Consider the following 13,430-nt stretch of genomic DNA (forward strand, 5'->3'; position numbering starts at 1 on the left):
CTGGTATTCAGTGACACCATGCATTTGTCCCCAAGCTGGCATTGCAGCTTATCTAAAATAACATTGAATAATGAAGGCATCTATTAATTATAGATAATTGCGGCTGGTAAAACATCGGTCTAAAATTATTTTATGAAAAAACTAGCATCCCAAAATTCATGGATCGGTATAGGATTCATCTGGGAATAATGTCTACAACGACCTAGCTTTACTAACATTGGATTCAGCTAGTTCGACCCATCTGGCGTCTGTTGAAAACAATGATTAAGTAATCAATATGACTTATAAGGTGCATGTAAACTTCTTATTGGGCATGAATAAACGTCATGTCAGCGTTAATGGTATAAGCAGACGAACAACTGCGGACAACAAGTGGCGCCAAACAAGAGACCGTAGTGCATATCATACAATTATTGACATTTTGAGATGAATACGATGCTTCTGGTACCTAAGATGTACAATATTCACCTTCGGGCTCGGTTGATATTGTACTTCTTACGTAGTTAAAGCTCGTATTCAGTGATTATTGACCTTAAAATGTCCTCTTGTTTTTCATTATACATATAATTGGATAATTTAGAACATCGATACCTGCTCAGCCACCTTTGTATACGGTAAAACCTAGTCCGTGATTAGAGACACGATTTTTGTTTATGATATGAAAACAGCTACTTAAAGTAAATTGATCTTCTTTCGATTAGGTTCGGTGTGAATATAATTCAACCATTGTTACTCCAAGCCCCACCACCATAAAACGTTGAGAATTCGTAAATAATTCCCATTTCAAATATTAAGTATCACGCAGCTGAGAATTTTCTCAAAGTCTCCACAGTTGAGAATCATTCTGATGGTTTCAGTTGAGAATTTTCTCAGGATTTAGATCGTGCGAAAAAGTTGCAGCGACCCTATAAAGCTCTTTCGTGCAGAAAAAGTTGCAGCGGCCCAGTAGAGCTCTTTCGTGCAGAAAAGCCAGGAACGTGTAAATAAGACGGTAAAGATCAATTTCATTAACTCTTTTAAGGACTATAAAATTAAGATTGGGGCAAACACGGACCCTTGGACATACCAGGTGGACTCAGGTGCCTAGAAGGAGTAAGTATCCTCTGGTGAGAGGTCACACCCGCAGTGAGCCCTATATCTCGATGAGGTAACCGGAATGAACCGCAGTCAAAATTAGTGTATAATGAACGGCTTAACAATCGGTACGAAACACGTCAGACAGTATATGACTCAATCATATGTTGTATTGGCAAACTAGATTGTTATAACGACTATAGAATTACGAAATTCTTACTTTAAACGAGACTGTTGATACCCATGTAACATCAACTATTCAACTTGTTTGTCAGTAGCATGCCTCGATTTAAAAATTGATCATAGAACAAATTTGCTTGAAGAATCAGTTGAAAGACAAACACCATATGCAGGTAATAATGAAATATTCTACATAAATATGATAAGTTGACGGTGGAGAATCTGAGGTTCTTCCATTTGTCATAAAGCTGAGGGCGGGACAAAAACTGACCAATTTTCAAAGCTTTTTCCTGCAACTGCATACATGTATCTTTCAAGGAAACTAATGCATATTGATGTAGAGCAGGAAGGCCTCTAATAAAATTGTATAGTTCACGATCCCTGGGGTAGAGGTTCCTACTCCAGCTAGGCGAGGTCAAACTTAGTATATATAGTGTATATGTGTAAAACATTAAAATAATTCTATCGATACTAAATTGAAGTGCAATATTCAGCACTCTGATGAGTATATACACTGGAATTATTTAAAAATAACAGATATGCAACATCATATCAATATACTAGTTATACGTTTGGCACAGTTCTGATCAGGAATGCGGAAATTCGGAATGAAACGTCCTGCTTATTACGCAGAGTTGCTTCCGAATTATGCAGTCTGGGTTTATGAAGTAAAATATTGATACAACAATAAATAAGCATGAATCTTATGGAGGAATACCACACCAGAGAAATATGGATGAAAAGTGAAGGATATGTGCAACAATACTTTAAAAAATTGAAAACTTTCAAATTTACTTTATTTAGTAAAAAAAAAAAAAAAATGCAGTTTTCGTAAAAAGCAGTCTGCCTGCAGTATTTAGGCCTATGCTCGTCGTTTATGGTCATTGAGCGGGAAGGGATCTTTACTGTGCCACACATGGTATGACACGGGGCCTCGGTTTTTTGCGGTCTCATCTGAAGGACCGCCCCATTTAGTCACCTCTTCCGACAGCAAGGGGGTACTGAGGACCTATATTAACCCGAATCCACACGGGACTGCTGGACTCGAACCCGTTGAGGTATTCAGCTATGCAATGGTAATTGAAATGAATAGACAAACAGTATTGCTGATTATGATTGTATCTTGTTTAACGTCTCTCTAGAGAATTTTTCACTCATATGGAGACGTCACCAAGACCGGTGAAGGGCTTCAAATTGAGGCCTTTCCCGGCGCTTACGGCCATTGAACAGAGGGGTTCCTTAGCGTGCCACACCTACTGTAAAGGTCATCTCCGAGGACCCGTGACATAACTGCCACTACCTGTTTGAACGACAAGGAACCTGTATAAAATATTTATTTTATTTTACTCTTTTGGTAAATACAAAATAAAATACATAATGTGCAGAATTTAGTTAATTATGAGGCTCTAATTAGATCCGAAAACATCAAGCTTTCTTCAACTGTGTTCATTTTATTTTTACATTCAGAACGACCTTGACACTAATCCAACAATGCGCACGATGCTATCAATGGAAATATGTTTCCAATTGCTATGCGAATCTCTACCCAGAGTTATCGTTCCTTACACTCACATATCCCTCTGTTAACGTCTCAAATTAAGCAATGTTATTCCACATGTAAATCCACTTTTTTACGGCTAATAAAACTAAGAACTACTTTATAAAATATCGGTAAAATATAGGACAAGCAACTAGTTGTAGTTTCTTTTTCATTACTATATATTCTTCATGTACCTATGTATAGGCCTGGTGCAATAGAACTACCCAATATCCACGTTTCAACCCAAATCGATGCATCTTGTGTCACAAAAAGACTTGGTATCTGCTCAGTATTTATTTATTTACGTATATTTTTGTAACTGAAGTCAAAACCATACTTTAATTGAGCATACGTGCCAATTTACAAAAATCTTGTAAAACTCTTGAGATTGACAGAGGTGTAAGTGAGAGCAAGGAACGACAACTCTGGGTAGAGATGGTTTCTATGCATGTAAATCCACACTTTAAGAATAGATGTAGGGACTTTGCTAATAGATGCTCCCTCCCCTGTTAGATAAGCATTTACCTAAAAATCTCACTAATCCACATAGGCCTCTATGCACCGTTCGTCGCATGTGCATTACGTAATGGCTGATGAGAAGGATCAGAGATTAAGAAATCAGACCTATTTCTTACATATTCATGTCAACATTTTTCAATTTGTCATTTTAATAGGCAATTCGAGTTATGATTTAGTTATTACAATTGTGTTAAAAATTCCACCCCGGTCTTTTAAAACGGCAGCACTTTAATTCTTATATCTTCGTCTGACCAATCCTGTAGTGGGTCAGTTGATACTCTGTATCGCCTTCTCTGTCTTGGGTGGACGCAGTGATAACCGAGCGGTCATATTTAATCAGTGTGTTAGCGATTTTAACCATTGCGTTAAGTTAAACGTTTAACACAGGTACTGAAGGTGGATTAAAGTTAACACAAACTCACCTTTGAAACACAATTAATCACATGGTTAACTTTAACACAGAAGTTAACACCGAACTAACACTGTGTTAAAGTTAATCAGCTTTCGAAAACCGGGCCCGGGGATTCAATGGACCACGATGATAATTCTTTTCCTATCCACAACAGCCTTACACATGATGTAAAACTTATACGGTACCAATTTTGATGCACCAGATGCGCATTTCGACAAATAATGTCTCTTCAGTGATGCTCAACCGAAATGTTTGAAATTCGAAATAACTATGAAGTTTTAGAGCTAAATATAGCCAAAAACAGCGTGCCAAACAAGTGGAGCCAAATTTGTCCAAGGATAAGAGCTATGCATGAGGGAGATAATCCTTAATTTTGAACATGACCATTTCTATTTGACATCAGAGTAATAAATGCGGAACAAGTTAGCTGAGGATCTGCTCAATTCTGAGATGCTACATGCAAAGTGAAGATAACGAACAGTGATCAATCTCATATGCTCACATATGCAATACAAAATGGGATTTTTAACAATAATAGATTTCATTCATATGTCGATTTGATATATCCCTGTGAGCTCGACATAAAGGACACCACAGAGTCGTCCACTTCTGCTTCATACCTAGATATTTTATTGAAAGTAGACATTAACGGCAAACTGACAACTCCACTGTATGACAAACGGGATGATTTCAGCTTCTCCATCGTCAATTTCCCATATTTATGTAGCAATATTCCATTATCACCTGCATATGGTGTTTATATATCTCAACTGATTCGATAAACAAGAGCTTGTTCTGCGTATAGTCAGTTTTTAAATCGAGGTAAGCTACTGACAAACAAGTTGATGATACAGGGGTTTCAACAGTCTCGATTGAAGTCAGCATTTCGCAAATTCTATGGTCGTTATAACGATCTAGTTCGTCAATACAACCTATCATTGGGTCAAATGCTGTCTGACGTGTTTCATACCGATTGTTAAGCCGTTCTTGGCACACTGATTTTGACTGCGGATAACTCCATTTACCTGAATAGGATATAGGGCTCACGGCGGGTATAACCGGTCGACAGGGGATGCTTACTCCTCCTAGGCACCTGATCTTACCTCTGGTGTGTCCAGGGTTCCGTGTTTGCCCAACTATCTATTTTGTATTGCTTGTAGGAGTTATGAGATTGATCACTCACTGTTCGTTATCTTCACCTTTCATTCAAATACAAAGTGTGCACTTAAAGTTGGTTTATACAGTCATTATAATTTTTAGATTCCAACCATAAACGTAATATATATGTACACATTCTGCAATTAAATTTCACATCATCTTCCCCAAAGTGTTCCCAGTCATATATTGCTAAACACAAAATCATCCATCACACTGACTCCACTTTCATTCTTCACTGACTGTGATATAACACAAACAACAACAATCTCCATATTCTTGTTCTGTTTATCCTTTCCTTTGCCTATACTATTCCTTTTCCGTTTAGAGGGCCGACCATATTTAGTATTGGATGATTTAGTTTTGATGGGACTGATATTAACATTTTCAGAAGGCATATTCACGGCCAATGGAAACTGTACATTCAGGCTACTTTTAATAAAATGACATTGGTCATAACTTCTACATGGTAAATATTAGAGCTTTCATATTGCACGTGAGCATTTCTTGTGACAAGATCTTTCTACTGGTACCAAAATATGTGCCCTTGACCATCTTTGGAATTGGCCATTATTGGGGGCATTTGTGTTTCACAAACACATCTTGTTTTTTTTTATCAAGTTCAACTTTAAAGTCATGTGTGAGGTGTCTTTGTGTTCAGACTTATCACTGGGGATTTCTTTGCATGTAATATTTGTAAATTTTACAGCCTTCTCTAATTTTTTTCTATTACCATTATCAATGTGTGAAAATTTATCATATCATTATATGGACAGATAGAATAAAGCACATCTTTTTGGAAAACAAAAAAAAAAACAAAAAAAATCTAAAAGACTTTGTCAGTAACTACATGTATTAATAAGACATCCTTAATTATCAAGTAACTACTGTGTAAAGGGGAAGATAACGAACTATGTAAAGGGTAAAATCCTTTTGAATTTCATTTTTTAACACACACATCCTCTTCAGAGTCTTGAAAAATAAACAGGGTGTTTTATGATTTAAATTTCAATAATAAGATACTTTGCTTGTGAATATGATTGATGACTAAGTATGTAATGTGTTTGGCTAAAATGTTATTTGATTGTGGTATTTGAATTGTAAATGTTCTTGATAAAATAAAGATAAAAACCCAGTTATCTCGTGTTCGGGAGTTGGTGGGTGTCAGATCTCCTTTAACATGTACTTTCGCTGTAACAAATCTAACACTGTTGAAGTTATAGTCGTTATTCTTCCTGATGTTTCCCCAATAATCGAGGTCCCACGTCACTGGTCATTGTGACGATATATATATAAAGACCCCCCCCCCCCCCGCATCTAAGGTCCTACTCCTATACAGATATCTAAATTTTGTGATCTTTCACTAATACAGCAGGTGAGACGTCTCGATTCGAGTGAACAATTCTCTTAGAGACTTAAACAGACATAAAAAAAAAAAATTTGGTTCGTACATGTGGACATCTTCGTAAACCGTGGGGATCCGAGTTAGAATAGGTCCTCAGTACCCCCTTGCTTGTCGTAATGAGAGGCGACTAAATGGGCGGTCCTTCGGATGAGACCGCAAAAACCGAGGTCCGGTGTCAACTCAGGTGTGGCACGAGAAAGATCCCTCCCTGCTCAAAGGCCGTAAGTGCCGAGCACAGGCCTAAATTTTGCAGCCCTTCACCTGCAATGGTGACGTCTCCATTTGAGTGAAATATTCTCGAGAGGGACGTTAAACAATATTTAATCAATCAATCCCTCTCGAGAATATTTCACTCACATGGAGACGTCACCACTGCTGGTGAAGGGCTGCAAAATTTAGACTTGCATGTATGCTTGGCGCTTATGGCTATTGAGCAGGGAGGGATCTTTATCGTGTCACACCTGCTGCGACACGGGACCTTGTTTTTGCGGTCTCATCCGAAGGACCATCCCAATTAGTCGCCTCTTACGACAAGCAAGGGGTACTGAGGACCTATTCTAACCCGGATCCCCACGGGACTCCTTATCTAATCACCCGTAAAAACGTAAAGCAGAATATCCTTACATGTACCTAATCACCTGTATAAAAAAAACACCCCAGAACATCCCTAACTAATCACCTGTAAAAACGTAAAACAAAACATCCTTACGTAATCCCCTGTAAAAACGTAAATCATAAATCCTTACGTAAGCACCTGTAAAAACGTAAAGCAGAATTTCCTTACCTAGAAGTAATCACCTGTAAAAACGTAAAGCAGAATGTCCTTACATGAAGAATGAAGACATTCTATTGGGAGTGATTACAGAAGATGTAAGGGACATCACATTGTACAGTGTACGTATTCAAAAAGTGCGCGCGCGGCGGGGGCTTCTCTTTTGATTTTGTTTTTAATCATCTTTTCCCTCAAAAGGGTTATGATTAAATTTATCCGAGGATGTTTCTCTATCCTCCTTGAAATTGCTGTATTTGTTTTAAACCGGTAAAATCAATAGACAAAGAATATTGGTTTGACTGCTTAATTTTACTCTCTAAAGGCAAGTAGGCATGTAAACTGGGTCGATGTAAACTTTAAAGTTTAATAACGTATACAAACTGACGCCGCGCACTTAAACCACAGGACTAAACCTGTAGACGGAAAGTCGAAACATCGGGGAGGCCATATTGGATTTACGAGTGTGACAAATATTGCAGTGCTGTAAAATTGTTAAAGATGGATACGATAATTGTTTAAATGATCAAAATATAATTAATGTGCAAGATCTGCTTTCATAATGTATGGAGTTTAGATGAAGGAGGGGTTACAGACGGTATATAACTGGTATGTACAAGTATTACTGATGTCTTTATTGTATTTACTTTAAGAATATGAGATTGAATGACTAATTTTAATGTCACATTATAATTCTACCTTGTATATTGGTTAACCTGTCAACCAATTTAATTCTCTCTTTTTTTTTTTATTGACAGTAAACTTATGTGACTCAGATACCAGAAATGTTGCATCCCCCATGCAGTGCCCAGGACGTCCTACTGTGTGACCTCTGTGAAACTATCCCCCTACAGAGTCACTGTGAACTTTGTAATGTAAGCTTATGTAAGGCCTGTGTTGGGGAACACCTTTCTGATTCATCTAAAAAACACAATGTCGTGTCCTTTTTACACAGAAAGTCTACTCCTAGCTACCCAAAGTGTCCGAAACACCCGCATAAACATAGCGAACTTTACTGTGAGAAATGTGACATTCCTGTCTGTTCTACCTGTGTCTCAAAAAAACATAAAGGCCACAATTTATGTGATTTTCTGGAAAAACTAGGCTCTAAAACGGAAAGTTTACAGAAAGATTTAGAGGAACTAGAGACCAGAATATATCCTAAATATGAAGAAATGGCGTCCGAAATCCAAATAAAAAAATCCAAGTTACAAACGAATTACGGGAAACTGACAACAGCTGCCGATCAACAAGGAGAAGTCTTACACCGGGAGATTACCGCCATTGTCAACCAACGAAAATCTGACATCCAGGAGATGAAAAATAAACATGTGGCTGCTTTAGATAAAAACAGAGATGAAATTACACAGAGAATTACAGAATTTAGAAAGATCATTGAGGACCTGAAGAAAATACTGAACACCAAGGACGGCTCTCTAACGTCTACTTACAAATCTAGGAATGGCGAGTTCCGACAATTACCTCCTAAAGTCCGAGTTATATTACCAAGTTTCTCTCCTTCCAAAATAGATGAAGATCATCTCAGTAAAATGGTTGGTTCTATGTCATCATTAACTATTACAACAGAAAAACAAGGCTACATAATAAAGTCAACAGAAGCTGTATCGTCTCCTCCAGTCAAACCACTGCTTGATGAACCGCGAGTCACCGCCACCATAGACAGTGGTTATAACACACTATACAGTGTTAACTGTCTCAGCGAAGAACAAGTCTGGACATGTGGGAATAACAAAAGCATGAATCTCCTCAACCTCCAGAGTAAACTACTGACATCAATACAAACCAAGTCGGGGAACTGGCCACAGGACATAGCAGTGACACGGGATGGAAATCTTGTTTATATTGACTATAAAAATAAAACTGTTAACTTAGTGAAGAAGAAAAAGATACGGACCGTGATCACACTACAGGGTTGGGAACCTCTCAATGTCTGCAATACTTCCTCTGATGATCTCCTGGTTACCATGATCAGTGAAGATAGAGAGCAATCGAAAGTTGTGCGTTATTCAGGATTCACGGAGACACAAACCATTCAGTTTGATGATCAGGATCGTCCTCTCTATTTATCTGGTAACCTTAAATATATCAGTGAGAACAGGAACCTAGATATCTGTGTTGCAGACTGGGCAGCTAGTGCAGTAGTGGTGGTCAATCAGTTAGGAAAACTCCGATTTAGATACACTGGTCATCCCTCTAATACCAAGAAATCATTTAATCCAATTGGCATCACTACAGACAGCCAGAGTCACATCCTGACAGCAGACAATTACAATGACCGTATCCACATCCTAGATCAGGACGGACAGTTCCTCCGATACATTTACAGCTGTCGTTTATACCGTCCATGTGGTTTATGTGTTGACATCAGAGACAACCTCTTTGTGGCTGAGTGGGACACTGCTAAAGTAAAGAAAATCCAATACATATAAACACAGTGTTACATCTAATAATAGTTTTAATTAGATATCTACACTGTTCTGTTTTCATCACGGTAATAAACACCATGTTAATTACAGTCCAGTGTTTGCAATATGCTATTAACGTGTGTATTGACAGTAAATGTGTGTTTGGTTATGTGTCCGATTGAACAGTATTTTGGGTATTTTATGTATAATGTTTCAATATATCGATAGATAAACATGATTTAGAGTATAGTCTTACATTAGTTCTTACTTAAATTTTTAGCTCACCTTTTATGATCACCCGTATTCCGGCGTCCGTCTGGCTGTAAACTTTTAACATTTTTGACTTCTTCTCAAAAACCACTGGGCCAATTTCAACCAAAGTTGGCACAAAACATCCTTAGGTAAAGGGAATTCTAAATTGTTAAAAAAAAAAGGGGCCAGGCCACCTTCCAAAGGGAGATAATAAAAAAAGGGTAAAAATAGAGTAGGGTCATTAAAAAAATCTTCTCAAGAACCACTGGGCCAGAAAAGCTGAGATTTATATGAAAGGTTCCTTATATAGTGCAGATTCTAAATTGTTAAAATCCTGGCCCCCGGGGGTCGGATGGGGCCACAATAGAGGGTCAAAGTTTTACATACAAATATATAGGGACAATCTTTAAAAATCTTCTTCCCAAGAACCACTGAGCCAGAAAAGCTGATATTTACATGAAAGCTTCCTACCCTGGGGTAGGATGGGGGCCACAATAGGAGATCAAAGTTTTACATACAAATATATAGGGAAAATCTTTAAAAATCTCTCAAGAACCACTTAGCCAGAAAAGCTAATATTTACATGAAAGCTTTCTGACATAGTGCAGATTCAAGTTTGTTCAATTCATGGTCCCTGGGGGTAGGATGGGGCCACAAGGGGGGATCAAAGTTTTACATACAAACATAATAGGAAAAATCTTTTAAAATCTTCTTTTTACGAACCATTGGGCCAAAGAAGTTCACATTTACATGAAAGCTTTCTGACATAGTGTAGATTCAAGTTTGCAAAAACTATGGCCTCCAGGGGTATGTTGGGGCCATAATAGGGACTACGGTTTTACATGCAAATATATATGGAAAGTCTTCTGATATGGACCAAGGTGACTCAGGAGAGCGATGTGGCCCATGGGCCTCTTGTTAGTACAATAACACAGAGTGACCCCCAAACGTCCGGCCTTCACCATGCTAATAAACAACATGTATCTAAATCTCCACAATTCTAAAAAAAAAAAAAGAAAAAAAAAGAAACACTGACAAATTAAAATCATGTCAAACTTAATTTACTGTCATTAAGGATTGATTTGTCTTTACAAAAGGCCAGGCTTGATTCGTTACAACAATAAATTAGAGCCCCTGTTATATTGGCGGGAATCCTATAGTGATCAGCCTGCGTGTCTGTGCATCGATAGTTTTCTGGTCTTTGTTGGCTATCCCTGCAGCCATTGAATTGAATGATAAACTTATATCAATTGAATGGGTTACAGATGAAGTTTGACCTATTTGTCCTAGAGTTATGGGCCTTGGATTCGGCAAATAATAAAGTGGGCCCCTTTTGTGACACTTCCCATTTATCTAGTTCTGTTATCTTCATAGTTTTGACTGATGAATAATCTGTAAGAACTAACAATTTCGAAGGTATTTTATAATTTCACACCGACTGGGGGGGGGGGGGGGGGGGGGGGGGCATATGATTTTATCTTGTACATTTGCCTGTCCGAAACTCTCAGCTCGCTCATAACTTTTGAGTGATGATATATAGGATTTTCATATCTCATATGTGCATTTCTCACACTGGGTATTTAGATTCTAAGAACTGGGTGGGACACTAAGTTTAAAGCGCCGTTTTAGGATAAGTACGTGATATCCACTCTCAGCAATCGTATACGATGTTCACAACGGAAATGAATTGAACAATCATCTTTACCGTAATCGTGCTTTGTTCTAACTAAATTTTGAGTGTTGAAAGTGGATATTCAATGTTCATGACCGTTTTAATATAAGACATTTCTGAGAAATCAACGAGTTGTTAACTTTATTCGCCCATCTCTACTGATAGAGAGCGAGAATCGATTTTATTTTTATGAATGTACCTCAACCAATCTATAATTATAGGTAGTGCATTGAATATTAGCCTTTAACTTACGGTTTATTTTTATAACAGCATGGGAAAGAAATAAAACGGTCGTGTACATTTAATATCCATTAAAAAACCCCTCAAAATTTGGTTAGAACAAAGCACGATTAAAGCTAAGATGATGTACTTATCCCTAAATGGCGTTTTAAATCTTTGACCCGGTTCTAGTGCCCGACCGGATTCGTAGTATCCGAATACCTGGCGTGTTTCTTGTAACAAGATCTTTCTTTTGGTACAAAACTGGTGATCTTAATATTTGACCTACTCTTAACAATATATAATCATAGACGTACATGTCAAGTAGAGGGACCGCCGACTCATGTGGCGGGAAAACATGTTCCTAGTTTAGCAACACCATCACAGGGATGTATTGAAAGCGAGATGAAAGACTTCCGGTAATATACATTTGTACAGCGATTGTTGACGTGTCGATGTAATAAACTTTCAAAAAGAATTCAATATGGTGTGTATAACATTTTTGATTAACTGAGGAATTGCCAGACTGGAGAAAATACCATATATTGTAAGTTCATGGATTGTAATAAAAGGCCTTATAATATAACATATATACAGCATATCAAGATTAATATACAATTGTACCGTCTATACAGATGAGTACCGTAAGTCGTTAAAAACTGTAATGGTATATGTTGCAATTTCTAAATTAAAATTTCATTAAATATTTTGAATATATTGAATGTCTGAATTTTTAAACCATGTCAGCAGACTGAAACTTTCAACTAAAGATCGAATAATTAGGTTAGTATTATACAAGGCAAGAAATGTCAAACGAAAAGTGTCGACGCTCTTTCAATGAAATGCTTGATATGGTTGAATAAACTAGGCATTATTTACAATATTTAAAAACGCAAGTGTTAAAACAGTCTGATTACCCCCCCCCCCCCCCACTTTCTTCTAACACTTGTCGGGAGTCGTGTGTCAAATGTTTTAAATAATTTTACAACTTAGATAAAAACGATTAATCTAAAATTCATATTCAATTATTAAAATTTTATATTTTTTACAGATTTATTGAAATATTACTGCCCTGTGTAGAGTATGAGATTAAGAAGACAGGAGGCCCGGAAGGGGGATATCGGGCCCGGGGGGGGGGGGGTATATCGCATAACAACTAGGATAGCTTTTTAAAAAAATGTTTCTCTGTATTAGTAATCAAAATTTTGATAGGCCTAAATAATTTTAATGACATCGTACTGTTTGGACAACTTGATCCGAGATTGATACATAATGTACATACAATCTCTACCCAGAGTTATCGTTCCTTACACTCACAAATACCTCCGTCAACGTCTCAAAATAAGCAATGCTATTCCTCATGTAAATCCACTTTTTTACGGCTAATAAAACCAAGAACTACTTTATAAAATATCGGGAAAATGTAGGACAAGAAACTATTTGTATTTTTTCCCCATTACTATGCATTCTTCATGTACCTAAAAATGTATAGGCCTGGTGCAATAGAACAACCCCAATATCCGTGTTTCAACCCAAATTTAATCGATGCTTCTTGTGTCACAAAAAGACTTGACATCTGCTCAGTATTTATTTACGTATATTTTTGTAACTGAAGTCGAAACCTATACGTGCCATTTTACAAAATCTTGTAAAGACAAGAGGTATTTTTGTGAATGTAAGGAACGATAACTCTAGGTATAGAGATTGAACAATAACTCTAGGTATAGAGATTGAATGCACATCATGAGGAGATCAAATAAGTCCTAGTCTCCGGCAGGCAAGACCAGCAATATTTACTCCTTTCGAC

The 13,430-nt window shown here is 37.3% G+C and overlaps 1 protein-coding gene across 1 annotated transcript; it reads left to right on the forward strand.

Annotated features, from left to right (window-relative positions):
• Positions 1 to 7,480: 7,480 nt before the first annotated feature.
• Positions 7,481 to 9,725, forward strand: LOC125664128 (uncharacterized). The gene is made up of 2 exons (XM_056152642.1): positions 7,481 to 7,663; positions 7,813 to 9,725. The coding sequence occupies exon 2, from the start codon at positions 7,840 to 7,842 to the stop codon at positions 9,502 to 9,504; it is 1,665 nt and encodes a 554-aa protein (XP_056008617.1). The 5' UTR covers positions 7,481 to 7,663; positions 7,813 to 7,839; the 3' UTR covers positions 9,505 to 9,725.
• The last annotated feature ends 3,705 nt before the right edge of the window (positions 9,726 to 13,430 follow it).

Source organism: Ostrea edulis, chromosome 1, assembly GCF_947568905.1.
Source record: "Ostrea edulis chromosome 1, xbOstEdul1.1, whole genome shotgun sequence".
Classification (NCBI taxonomy): domain Eukaryota; kingdom Metazoa; phylum Mollusca; class Bivalvia; order Ostreida; family Ostreidae; genus Ostrea; species Ostrea edulis.

What these genes read in the sequence shown, in the direction of transcription:
- LOC125664128 (XM_056152642.1), top strand. Translation starts at nt 7,840, where the DNA reads ATGTTGCATCCCCCATGCAGTGCCCAGGACGTCCTACTGTGTGACCTC.